This window comes from Perognathus longimembris, chromosome 24 (assembly GCF_023159225.1).
Source record: "Perognathus longimembris pacificus isolate PPM17 chromosome 24, ASM2315922v1, whole genome shotgun sequence".
NCBI lineage: Eukaryota > Metazoa > Chordata > Mammalia > Rodentia > Heteromyidae > Perognathus > Perognathus longimembris.
In genome coordinates this window covers 25,411,890-25,425,819 of record NC_063184.1, presented here as the reverse complement: position 1 = coordinate 25,425,819, position 13,930 = coordinate 25,411,890, and the positions used below count along the sequence as shown (strand labels likewise).

General features: G+C 38.5%; 1 protein-coding gene across 9 annotated transcripts in view; it reads left to right on the top strand.

The window, feature by feature from the left end:
- Positions 1 to 13,930, top strand: part of Tmem131l (transmembrane 131 like) — a 121,438-nt gene that overhangs the window by 88,256 nt on the left and 19,252 nt on the right. For 6 of the 9 annotated variants that reach the window (XM_048333809.1, XM_048333814.1, XM_048333812.1 and 3 more), the window contains 8 exons: positions 605 to 714; positions 1,580 to 1,652; positions 4,701 to 4,828; positions 6,804 to 6,946; positions 8,371 to 8,560; positions 8,753 to 8,938; positions 9,564 to 9,713; positions 10,017 to 10,639. In XM_048333809.1, coding sequence (XP_048189766.1) covers positions 605 to 714; positions 1,580 to 1,652; positions 4,701 to 4,828; positions 6,804 to 6,946; positions 8,371 to 8,560; positions 8,753 to 8,938; positions 9,564 to 9,713; positions 10,017 to 10,639 — 1,603 coding nt within the window. The remainder of the gene's footprint in view (positions 1 to 604; positions 715 to 1,579; positions 1,653 to 4,700; positions 4,829 to 6,803; positions 6,947 to 8,370; positions 8,561 to 8,752; positions 8,939 to 9,563; positions 9,714 to 10,016; positions 10,640 to 13,930) is intronic. The other 3 variants (XM_048333811.1, XM_048333808.1, XM_048333810.1) reach the window with 2 other exon arrangements.

Below are 13,930 nucleotides of genomic sequence, written 5' to 3'. Positions count from 1 at the left end.
TCCCAATTGCTATTCACCAACATTCCTCCCTATTCAGTGTTTGACACACTTTTAGCTCATTTCCTCCTTACTGCAGATACACATATTTTTATGAACCATTGAAAGTGTCAGACATTGAGTTGCTTCATCTCTGTTTCATTGGTAATTATTTATAAACAAGAATTTTCCTATATAGCTACACTATAATTATCAAAACTAGGAAATGAAACATTTATTGCAGTGCTGTTACCTGATTATTCATTTTATGTTCAAGTTTTTCCAATAAACTTACTGTCATACTTTGTTTTGTTGTTTTTTTTTAGATCAAGATCAGCCTAGACTCTCACTATATTTTAAGTTTTCCTGAACCTGTCTTTGCCTTTCATGGCATATCCCTCCCCCCCCCTTTTTTTTAATGTTAGGGATTGAACTTAAGCTAAGTATGTGCTCTCTCATTGAGCTACCCCCCTAGTTTACGTTGAGGTTTTTGAAGCATGCAGGCCATTTGTTTTGAGAGCTGTGTGGTGGTTTCCTTCTGATTAGATCCCAGTTGTGCTCTTATAGTAGGACTACCTCAGGACGATAATGTGTCATTCACTCTGAACATTCCTCTCCCCACATCTAGGTGAAATATTTCATGGTGAGGAACCCATCTTCTCTGCCAGTCTCCTTGCAGCTCCTGCCTCTCTCCTTGTACCCAAAGCCCGAGGCTGCAGTGCGCCTGCTGCACAAATGGTAGGAAGACTGATGGTCAGGGTGGGAAACCCATAACTGTTAAGCCTCAGAACATGAAAATTCTGTGGTGCTGTCCCCTGGGCTCTTGATGTACGAACCTGGGTACCTGTCTCCTGATTGCACATGATTGAATGGAAGATGCTTTCATTCAGTGTTACTTCATGCAGCAGAATGTTCTTTTCTTGAGTTAGGCATAAGAAATGAGTTAAAAGGTAAGTGTTGGATACACGTGAATCATCTTAAGCTGCTCACGGAGGCAGAATTTGAAGGCCGGATGGCTCAAGTGTTTTGTTCATATACCTGTTACGTACTTTTCTTTTTTAATAGTCAGGGTTTCTCAACCTCAGCATCATTGTCATTTTGGACCAGGTGATAACTGGGACAGGGAGACTGTCTTGAATATTGAAAGATGATTAGCAGCTGCTTTGGTTTTTGCCATTCGAGGCTAGTAGGATGACTTACCAGCCATGACGACCAAAAAATGTCTGCAGACACTACCAGGTGTTCTAGGAAATAAAGTTACTTTTGGTAACTTACCCTTTCAGGTTCTGTAGCTGTGAACTATTTTGAGAAAACCCTGCTTCCTGTTTAGAACTTTTGACATTGTCTATTTCTTTACATCTTGTTGCTACCTAAGTCATTCATTAAATAACATTTATTGAGCACTTAGTATATGCCAGGTATGGGTAAGTGTAGAGTGGGGCCGAGATAGAGTAGCCAGAGAACTGAGTGTGTGTGTGTGTGTGTGTGTGTGTGTGTGTGTGTGCGCACGTGCATGCACGCATAAATGTATATATTTGCACAAATGAGAGACGTTTTAACTCTTCATTGTCAGGTCTGAGTGCTATTTTTTTTTTCTTTGTAGGTTTGGCACGGATATGCAGATGGTTAATTTCACAACTGGTGAATTCCAGCTTACCAAAGCTTGCCCATACCTGGTAGGATTATCATTTCCAAACATCAAAAAGAATTCCGACAGACTAGCCTCCCAAATAGTAGGCCTCCTTGCTTTGTGTTTAAGTGTCTTTTTGTTTTCTGTGTGGCTCTCTGATTTTCATCCTCTAGTCACAGAAGCATAGCAGGTTTTTCTAGCTAACCAGTGCAGCAGGAGTTTAGAGTCGTGTTTACACTCACACAAATAAGGAATTACAGTTGAATCAATGCTATGTAGAAAACCATGGAATTTTAGGCTAAGCCCAGAATTTATATTTCTATTATGATTTTTTTTTTTTGCCTCCTGAAATCCTTTCTAGGGTGAGATACAGTAAGAGCAAATACATTTTAAAATACTTTTTAAAACTATACACTGTCTTTGTGTGTTTAGCAAGTCATCCCATTCCTATGTTATTCATCTCATTGTTAAATAGTTTTTCTAAGTGTTTTTAAGTGTCTGGACAACTACAAGGTCTTGCTTTCGCGGTTAGGGGTAGTAGTGACATGCCGGGGATGTCTGCCTGCAGACATGGCAGCTCCATCCATCCCTTTGTTTTCACTCAGTGGTTCTTTGTATGACTGAGCATTGGCCTCACGGGTACAGGGTGTGTGAGATACGTGGGTAAATTCAGAAGGGAAGCATCTGTAGAAAGAATGCTCCCAGACACATACTCAGGCACACACATACATAAATGGGATGGGTAATTTTCTTTTTCCACCCTTTTCCTCCAGAAATACACAATTGCTTTACTTAACTGGAATAACAAAGAGACCACAGACAACCTGTGACTAAGAGGTCAACAACAGGGAAGTTTTCAGTGTGATCTTCTTTCAGTAAGCTTTCTCACCAGGGTCCCAGCTGTACTGGGAGGCGGCGCCCTGCACTGCCCTGTGCTTTGCTTCCCTTCCAGGTCCTTGCTGTGCCCCTCGTTCTTCCCTGTCCCAAACAGTGGGCAGAAGTGCACAAAGAGAATTCCTCTGAAACACTTGAGCTGTTTGCCCTACTGGTTCCAAACCATATATTTTGAAATGGAAAAGTACATGCCAGTTTCTTTTATATCTGAGATTTGAACAGATAATGAACCTCGTTTGGGAAAAGAACGTTTGAATTTATATCAGAAGAATTTTTCCAAGAATATTACACCGTCTATGATGAGGAAAATTATTACCTTTGTTAACTTATCCCAGTGACAAACATAGTTGTATTAATACCTTAAAGACTGGAAATTTAACAAAAAGTTGTTAAAACTCTTTGTGAGATGAAAAAAGGACTCTTGCCTGGTAATTCACAGGTTTATTTTTAAAACTATAGTTCCTTTGCTGAGGACTATATGGAACTGGACATTGAAGGTCACCTATATGAACTTCTTTGGGCAGACTGTTTAACCTCCCTGAGGCTCCTCTTTTCACCCTCAAAAAAATCTGAGGATTCCATAGGTTTATAAAAAAGATTATTTTGTATTGTGTATGCCCCCTAAGCAGTCCACTATTTGGCATCTAAAAACCACTAATAAATAAATGCTACTATTATTCTTACCAATTTAATACCAAAAGTCAGCAATTTTTTGTTCACTTAGATTTATAAAGTAGGATTTCCTCCTTTATGAAGTTTGTAATTCTAAGGAGATTGAATCAAATAGCATTCCTATTCTTTCAAAATAATAAGGGAGGGGATAGGATACTTGAAGAATAAAACAAGTTTAAAAATGGAAAGCAACCAGGTACCAGTGACTCACGTATATATTCATAATTACTCAAGAGTCTGTAGTCCAGAGGATCATAGGTCAGGGCCAGCCTGGCAGAATAGTTGACTGTACTGGAGGCATGGTTTCAGTTGTAGAGTGCCAGCCTAGCACACAAAGCTTTGTTGAGTTCAGCTCTCCCCCCATACCCCTAAAAAAAGAAAACATAGGAAAGAGATATATTACTTTGCACAGTATATGCTTATAAGCTTAAGTAATCGATGAACAGTGCTTTGGTGAGAATGTGCTAGAAAAAGCAGCAGAAATATAAAAACTACATCTTTTTTAATTTTTAAAAATTTTATTGTGAGGGTGATATAGAGGGGTTACAGTAATGTAAATTAGATAATAAGTACATTTCCTTTATGATCATATAAAATGACACTTATTGAAATGAACTCCAAGATATAGAAGCAGGAGGTGGTTTTATTTTATTGTACTGTTTGTAGTTCTTTTTTTTTTTTTCCTTTCCATTTTTCTTTGGTTTATTCTCCTCTGTCTTTGTTTTTGATTTCTGTGCCTTTTGTCTTGTACATAAGCTTACCTGATTTGGGGAGGGGGAGAGGAAGCATGAAAATGGTGGGACAAAAGGTGAGGTAATTCAGCAGTGACACCCACTAGACACTGTGTTGGAAAAGAGCTTAGGGTGGGGGAGGTTGGGAGGGAAAAAAACGACATCTTTAATAGTAAATGTTAGAACTCAAGATTTACCTAGAAAAAGAAATTTTGGTGAGGATAAAGGGGATACATGAAGGTCCTGTGACTGAAGAGGCCAAATATAAAAACGACAGTTTCTATATAAACTTGAAATCTATCTTAAAGATGTCTTAAGAGTTTTCCGACAGTGACTGTCTTATCTGATTTCTATAGAATTTGAGCAGGACAGATCTTTTCTAATTGATGCGTTATGTTCAAAACATGATTTCATATAGAAAGGTTCTAATTCCAACTCCCATCCAAAGCAGAAAGCATGTCTCTTTCCAGGAGTCATGTCAGGTTGTCCTGTAGTCACTGCCCGTGTTTCTCAGCTATGGTTAGACATTATTTATTGGGGTGAACTTACCAGGACAAACATGGGGTTGGGGGGGTGTAGCTCTAGCTTGGTGGTAGAATGCCTGCCTATTATATGCAAGGTTCTGAGTTCAGTCCCTAGCATGCACACATGTGCACACCTACAAACACTCACATACAAAATTAGTTTTGATGAAGGATGGATGTAATCATGTTTATATCTAGCTTGTGCTTACTGATGAGGGAAACTTGCTCTGTAGGAGAATAGAATGTTTAATTGTGTTCCTTAATCATTTTCAGGGTGTGCATTCCGAGGAATCTAGGTTTGGCACCCTCCACTTGCATTTACAGCCTTTGGAAATGAGAAGGGTTGGTGTAATTTTCACACCAGCTGACTATGGAAAAGTTACCTCACTCATACTAATCCGGTAGGTGGGTCCCTGTCCTGGAGTCTGTTTCTTTCTCACTGACTTACCTATCTAAATCTCATTCTGTCTTAAGGAATAATCTCTGTGGTTAATAGCTGGCACTCCCTTTTCAGTCGTGTGCAGTGTTGAGGGCAAGGCTGTGTTGCAGGGTAGGAAGAAGTGATAGCTGAGGAGAGAGGTCTGCAAGGCTGGACACAGCCCAAGACCTTTTTTTGCCTCCCTCTCCCAATAGGATATGTCTGCTCATATCTGTAAGAGGGGAAATGCATTTCTCTCCAAATCCAAAGCCATCACAAAAGACAGAACACATACACATGATGCATACACAAGGGTGCAGGTGTACTTTTCAATCCTTAGCACAGAAAAACAATGGAAACATTGCAGTAGGCATTTCCCATCCATAGTCTTTAAACTTAATACCACTTATTCGCTTTAGCCCCAGAGATGGAACAAGTGCTTCACTGAGCCCATTGGCTTTCTCTTTTCCTTCCTTTAACTGACAGTTATGGTTAACGGGTATATGTAGCTATTTGTGTGTTTCATTATTGTTTATATATTTAGGTAATCCTTTTGAGAGCCTCGAAGCTCTCTGTGTTGGTGAGAAGCCTAACATAAATATATCTTTGATTACATTTTTATTTTTAAAGCTTTTCTAGGATATCCATTTGTAGGAAAACTCTTTGAGATATCCTTTAAATATGAAAGAGTTTGTGCAACTGAATGTTACTCAAAAGAATATGTTCTAAAGTAAATTTTTGAAGCATTTGTTCTGAATTTTTTTTTTTTTTTTTTGCTAGTCCTGGGCCTTGGACTTAGGGTCTGAGCACTGTCCCTGGCTTCTTTTTGCTCAAGGCTAGTACTCTGCCCCTTGAGCCACAGCGCCACTTCTGGCCATTTTCTGTATATGTGGTGCTGAGGAATCGAACCCAGGGCCTCATGTATACGAGGCAAGCACTCTTGCCACTAGGCCATATCCCCAGCCCTGTTCTGAAATATTTTAAGTAAGACTTTCTAATGCCCTGTTGACTTCCATGTGTGATTTAAAAACTATTGTAAGGACAGAGAACGAAGGGCATAGAACGTGTAGAGAAAAGGTTTATTAATCAGGTCACGTCTCAGAAAGTCTACACTTTAAAAGTAGTTTTAAATTAATTTAAATTTGGTTTCTATTTATCAATACAGAATCAATTAGTTTTTTTCTGTAAGTTAGTCATAATGTTTTTCAGGTAAGAGCTTTTAAAAGATTAAATTTCTAGTCATTTAACAAAACACGAAGATGCTTTGGGTATATTTTCATAATTAGAAAAGTAAAATAAATTATCTCAGTTTTTGTTAGGTGCTCTATATAGCATGAGCCTTGAGTTCAGTATGTGTCACTAAGCATCATTTCCATGTATTTCATCCCAGAAATCTTGGATTCAACGTGTGAAGAGGCAAACAGTCTGAATCACTGTTGTCAGTAAAAATGTGACTACAAGTATGCTGTTCCTGGGGTGATATTTAAAATCTTTGATTCCAAAGAAAAAGCATTTTTATTTCTATTATCATCCCTAATGTGTAATTCTTACAGGCACAAAGTTACTATGAGCATCTTTTTAATTTACTTGATAAACACCATTTTGTCCAAAATTGGGTTTGTGTTTGCCAGTTCATTTCTTTTTTTCTCTTGCATATCTGACCACCACCTCAGTGCTTTGATTTAGAAAAATCTATGAATTTCATTTGTGGCCTGTAGTAAATAGAGAATGATCACAGTTGCTCGTGCATTTTTGTTGTAGTCAGTTTGTAGGGACTCTGGACATACTCTTAGTCTGTGAGATGCAGGAAGTGCCATGCTTTTTAAATTGATTACTACATTTTTAACTTCAAAACAATTTTTGCTGTCTGGGAAAATTTAAGTGTAAGTGCATTTCAGTTCAGTGTATCCTGTGTCTCTTTGATAATGCTTTTTCGTTTCTGTCTTGGTTTACTGTAGGAATAACTTGACCGGTATTGACATGATTGGTGTGGAAGGGCTTGGAGCAAGAGAGTTACTGAAAGTGGGCGGAAGACTTCCTGGCACAGGAGGTTCACTTCGATTTAAGGTGCCCGAGTCTACGCTGATGGACTGCCGTCGACGTGAGTTGGCTTGTGTGCGTGCTGACAGGGGAACTTTGGTCTTGAAACCAAGAACAAAAGGATTCTATAGGAAGATTCTTTTTAAAACCTAGAGTAATTCATTGTACTGCTGCAAATAATTCAATCAGGTAAACATTTGAGCATGTGTAGGCTAGTCCTCTGGATTGGAAACAGTATAGTGTAAAATACTTAAGATAAATATACAAAGTAAGTACTTTGTTACCATTTATCTAAAGAAGGAATATCACACAGAAGTGACAAATAGAGCAGTTAAGTTTTGTTGACCAATATTGCTTTTTGTGGTGGTAGAAATATTCTTTATATATGTCTCTGGTTGTATGGAAAGGAAAGCCAGCTTAGACTGTTTTCTTTGTGTATACTCTGTCATCCAATACAGTAGTCCCTTGCTACATGCAGCTAGTGTGTTCTTAAAGTAGAGCTTGTTTCACTGATGAAGTCTATTTTTAAATTTGAGTTTGAATAGCCCTGTGTGTTTAATGGCTGTTCTATCAGACAATGCTGATTTAGAAATATACTGAGATCAGCCACAAATTATGTGCTTTGCACGTTGGAAGCCATATATTTTATCTACACACCTTTCTAAAAAATACATTGATATCTTGCTCTAGAGTTTGCAAATTATGCATTCACTTAAATGTGTTTAAATAATTTATATTTGTTTCAAGAACTTTCTCAAGAAGTAAAACAAATCAAAGAGACAAATCTTTTTTTGTTCTTCAGTGAATTTTATCCTGTTTTCCTCTTTAAAAATTCATGTAAAGAGCATATATTGTTTTTAGTATAACAATATGTTTTCTGTAGAGAAAACTAGTTGATGCAACTGCTATGTGGTTTGCAGCACTATTTTAATTTTTTTAATTTTAGAAAAGTGCTTTACAATGAGCCTGATTTTGAAAAGATCCAACACTTTTGTATTAAAAAATCTTAAGTATAATCTAGAATTGGCTTTGATAAATTTAGGACTCATAAAAAGTACAGAAGTAGCCAAATATTAGTTCTTATATGGGAGAGACTGAACTACATGTTTATAGGTATATTTGTAAAGTACTGCAATTCTTTTCAAACTCCTAAGTAAAATATACACTCATTTATTTGCAAAGATTTAATTAGTGGTTTAATAATTGTGATTATTTGAACTGTCTAATAACAATGATGAATATACAAGAAAGCCGATACAGGTATTTGGAAGTGGTTCCTGCTTTGGTGTGAGTGACAGTCTCAGTGTCTCAGGGTACATTACAACTACAGGTAAATTTAACCTGTTTGGCTCTAAGAATAGTGAACTTTTACCTCTTGTGAGTAAAGGAGTCCAGTACTTAGGCAGAAGACTTGGGAAGATTCTTTATTGCTTAAGTGTTTAAAATAAGTTGCAGTATACTCTAAACGACACCTTTTGTCCTCAATAGAACTGAAAGACAGCAAGCAGATTTTATCTATTACAAAGAACTTTAAAGTGGAGAACATTGGCCCTCTTCCTATCACTGTGTCATCACTGAAGATCAGTGGATATCATTGCCAGGGCTATGGATTCGAAGTCCTGGACTGTCATCAGTTCTCCTTGAGTCCAAATACATCCCGTGACATCAGCATTGTGTAAGTGCTGGGTTTAATTTTATTCCAGTTTTGTGATACATGTGACAATTGGGGGGGGGTATTAATTTTTTCCATTGGTAAGGCATCTTAGGTTTTTGTTTTGTAGAAGGAAGAAGTTTTGATACTATTAGGTTCTTTGCAAATAAAATTAAAACCAGTAAAAACTTGTAAAGCTGAAGCATTTGTTTCCAGGTTTACCCCAGACTTTACTTCTTCCTGGGTCATTCGTGAGCTAACGCTGGTCACGGCAGCAAACCTGGAATTCCACTTCACTCTCAATGTGACCCTGCCCCATCACTTGTTGCCCCTATGTGCAGATGTGGTTCCAGGGCCCAGCTGGGAGGAAGCCTTTTGGAGGCTCACCGTCTTCTTTGTCAGGTAAGCCACCACTTCTTCATTTTTCTGCCCCTGTTGAGTAATGAAGTCTTGCTGGAAAGTTGCGTGAAATACAAATTACCTGAGTAGAGGTCAGAGCAGAGGAAGTGAATGGGATTTTTATTGCCTTGAGGACTCTGACTTCTTTGAGCCAGGTAGGGTTGTAACTGGTGAGCATTAAGATCATAAGACACTAACTGCAAGCCAAAGGACCTAGAAGTGTCACAGACCTGTGCTCCACAGGTTGTCCATTGGCAGTCACAGTGGAAGTGCTTATTCATTCAGTGCAGTAACAGTTTATGAGTATAAGACCAAAACAGCCCTTTAAAAGTATGTTTCAAAGTTGAATTGTATTGTCAGCCTAACACATATGTTGTTAGAATTTGAGGGCTTTTTTTTTTAATCTTTAAGAAACATCTGAAATTATCTTTCAACTTTTGGCTTCTTGAGATAAGCTCTCCCTAATATTTCCCAGGAACTGGAACTTTAAGGCTCAAAAGAACCCTCCTGCCTCAGCCTCTTGAGTGCTGCCCTTTGAGGCATATGCAGCACCATGTGTAGCTTACAACTAATCTTTTAATGTTACTTTGAACCATGCAGTAATGAGTATCGTTGCTTTCTTCCTCAGTTTGTCTCTGTTGGGTGTGATCTTAATAGCCTTCCAGCAAGCACAGTACATTCTCACGGAGTTCATGAAAACAAGGCAGAGGCAGCATGCTAATAACTCTTCACAGCAGAGCAGCAGTCCAATGGATGTAATCAACTCCCATTCTCACAAGTACGAATCTGTGTTTGTGCGTGTATGCATGTGATATTGTACATGTGTGATCTCTCACCTTTGATCCTGCTCATTTCTGGCTTTAAGATATTTGATTCCAAATTTGTTTTTATAAAATTTTCTTTACATCATTGTGTGAATGTTTGTGATACAGTCTTCACTGAAGGGCCTAGTTCATTGGTCTCCTTATTGGCAGAAAACTCAGGAACTTTAAAGGTTGTGACCTCCCTCTCATGATGTAGAAACAGAGTAGAGTTTATTTAGTTTGCCTTTTTGGTAAATGTTTTTTTTCCTTCAATTCAGAAGTAACTGCAAGAACTTTCTGGACACTTACAGCCCCTCTGACAAAGGCCGGGGGAAAAGCTGCCTTCCTGTGAGCACACCACAGAGCAGGAGCCAGAATGCTGCCAAGCGGAGCCCTGCAACCTGCGGGCATTCTCAGAAAAAGCACAAGTGCTCCGTGTACTACAGCAGACACAAAGCCAGTGCCGCCACCGCCATCGGTGCTAACGCTACTGCTGAGGAAAAGCATACCTTGACCCTGGGCACGCCCCTCTCTGCTGCTAAGGAGGACGCGTGCACCGATGTGGGTGAGAACTGGGTCAACCTCAAGTATGCAAGTGGCATGAATGTCAATCTGCAGAAGAATCTGACTCTGCCCAAAAACTTACTGAATAAAGAGGAAAACACACTGAAAGACACAGTTACTGTCAATAACACTTCTTCAGAATGTAGTATGAAGGAGGGAATGCAGACATGTATGTTTCCTAAGGAAACTGACCTTAAAACAGAGAACATGGCTGAGTTCAAGGAACAAGAGCTCTGTCCATTAAAAAACTCTAAAAAGCTACTTGAAAATCCTTTGCCAAGAACCTCACCTCAGTACCACCAATCAGACTTGCCAGAAGTTTCCAGGAAACATAATGGTAATATTTTCTCCTTGATGAGTCTTCTTTGCTGTTTGTCCCTGTCTATTCTGAATGAGGTTTGTTCTCACCTGTGACTTTCTGTTTTAATTGTGGGCGCTGAGTTCTTTAATTCATACAGAGTTTTCGTGAACGTCTGTAAATGTTGAAATGTGACTTGAAAAATGTAGTTTTGAGACAATGCACCAAGCTTGCAGAATATTATGGCTAAGAAGTTTGTCAGAACGTAAGTTGAGAAGGATACAAATATACTTCATTGTTAGGAGGATAATGACATCTTTTTTTGATTATTTGTGCTCAGTTTTTTAGCTTATTTGCAGAAATTAATCAGACCTGCTTTGTTTTTGACTGAACAGAACTATACCAACTTCTTTTCAGCTGCCAGCAGCTCATGTTTCCTGGCCTTGTTTTTTTAATAGCTTCTCTTGGTTAAAAGAAGGCAGATGTTCTCATGTAGCAAATGCAGTTAATGGGAACCCAAGTAAAAGCAGACTGTTTACAGAGAAAACTGGTGGTATGCTTTAGCTGATCCCTTTGGCCTCTGGCGGAGGGCAGAGGGCCTTTCCTTCCTTTGCATCTGATCATATTAATGTCCATGATCCTATACATGTTGGAAAAACTCAGTTACCTTTGCTGCTTCATGTTTCTTCAGTGAAATACTTGAAACCTTAAACTTCAAAGATTTATTTGGCTCACGGTACTCAACAAGGAGTACAAAGTTAGAGCCACAAATTAGCACGTACCCTGAAACATTTTCTTGTCGCACAAGTGACACCTGGGGCCTAGGTGGCAAGGTGGAAATGCCTCCGAATGGAAAGCATAGTTCTTTCAAGAGATGGGGTTATGTGCAAAAGTTCTAATGGTTAGGAATATCATTTCAGGCACTCAAAGGACTACCCTCCTTGAGTCCTTGTTGAAAAACAGACATTTTCTGATAACAGAGCAAGTTTTATTCCTATGCTACACCTCTCCATCTGCCTGCTCCTGAGAGGCCTTTGGTATATGAGAAGGTAAAATGATGGAAGTAAAGGCTATGGTCTGAGTCTCAGGACTGCTTTCCCACATTTGTGTCCTGGCATCGACCTGTCAAACAACGGTAAACAGCTAAGTTTTCCAAATATCTGTTACATGTCCCAGAACCTCATGATCATTTCATGAGGGAAGGGCTTTATAGTTAATCTAAATGATCTTTTGAAATACGATACCTTTTGGCAAATATTTATAGCTTTCATTTTAAATATGACCTAAATAATGGATATTTGTAATTACTAAATTTTTGACCTTAGAACTACCAAAGAGAAATAGCACATTATTTCATGTTTTGTTTTTTTTTTACTTACGATAATACAGTAGGTAATAAACTTTTACCAGGGTTTTAGCTGAGGGCCTTGAACTTGCTCAGCTTGATGATCTAAATAAATAGAAATTTGTGATTGTAGTGAAATAGATACATTTTCAACCTCAGAAATACTTAACAATTTATTATTGTTGTTACCATGATCATTATTATTTTACTTACATAAGTAAAGAATATAATAAACTTACCAGGGCTTAAACTGAGGGCCTTGAACTTGCTCAGCTTGCTTATAAGGCAGTGTTCTACTAGAGGAGTCACATCTCCAGCTCTGCTTTTTGCTGATTTTTATTGGAAATGGAGTATCTTGGGCTTTCCTGCTTGTTCTGGCTTCAAGTTGAAATCCCTCAGGTCTCAGCCTCCTAAGTAGCTAGGATTACAGGAGTGAGCCAGTAGAGCTCAGCCAGACCTTTAATTTTCATAGTATTTTAAGCCTTGAAATTAATAGTACCTCAAAATTCTTTTTGAATGAGGTATCCCCAAATTTCCAAAATACCTGTATTTGCAGAATTTTTTTTAAAGTTCTTGCTTACTTACAGATGCTAATAATTTGAAATGAAATTGTAATGGTTTATTCAAAATGTGTCAGATGATTCGATTTTAGACAGCAATGGCCCAGGCACTGGTGTTTCAGAAAAATCTGAGGATCATGGTTCAAAGCCAGCCCAGGCAGGAAAACCCAAGAGAATGCTTATCTTCAGTTAAACACCAAAAACCAGATGTGGATCTGCGGCTCACTTGGTAGAACACTAGCCTTGAGCAGAAAAGCTCAGCGACAATGCCCAGGCCCTGAGTTCAAGCCCCAGGATGGGCACAAGGGGAAAAAAAAAAGATTTAGACAACAAAACTTTGAACTGGATGTTGTGAGTTTCCTTGTTCTTTGTTCTTCCATTTGTTCTTGATTTTTTATTATAACTGCTTCTGTGATGGAGAGATAAAAAGCTGTGAGCATTTACTAAGTTTGGAGGTAAGTACATGGTAGTACATGGTAAGATGTGCACTACCATCAAAGCCACAAACCATATCTCAGCTTATCTCGGTGATCACTCTTGCTCCTTCCCTCTTTATTGTTGTTGCTTTTTTCCTTGTTTTTGTTTTTGTTTGGGGATGGGGACTGGCCCCTTACAATAATATAACAACTTCCCCCAGTCCTGGGATAAACAGGCCATGCTCCACCCTGCCTTCTCCATTTCTTTAGTTTTAAGTGTGGCATAAACACTCTTACTCTGTGGGGAAGTTGCACACTTAATAGGTTGACATGGATTGATTCCTTTTTAAAAGGAAGCATACATACACTCACGGTATTTTTATATTCTTAAGTATTTTCATGGTAGAACTTCATAAAGAATTATCAGTGAGCTTGTAATTAGCATTTATTTTGTTATTTGTCCTGATACAGGATTATAGACTTCTTTTTCCTCCCTCCCGCTTCTCCAGGAGGCACTAGTAATTTTCAAGAGCCTGCTTTTTTGGCTATTAAATTTGGGTCCTTGTTTAGAAACATTGATAGCTAATACCTTTGATGTTTTATTTTTGACCTGAAGAAAACTTTAGGAACTCCATTTGCTCATGAATTAAAATGCTGGGAAAGTAAAGGCACATCCTTTTTTAATGGTTATCTGTATTTGTCTCATACTTACAGATTTCAGAATTCAAAGTGGTATCCTCATTTCTGATCAGTTTTTCTGTTACACAGCCCTTTCTCCCTGGCTTGGGCAGTTCCCTTTACCCATTCAGCGTTGCATATTTTCTTTTGTGGTTGTCTGACATCTGGTTTGTCATGTAGTAGGAATCACATTTCTAAAATGACTTAATGTTGACAACTTGTGAAAGTGATGGTGATGACTCAGTGGGGTGTGGTTGGGTGTTCAGTTCAGAAAAGATCAGGACAAAGGGGATCTGAGAGCTATCCTATCCTTCAAGGTTCATCATCCATG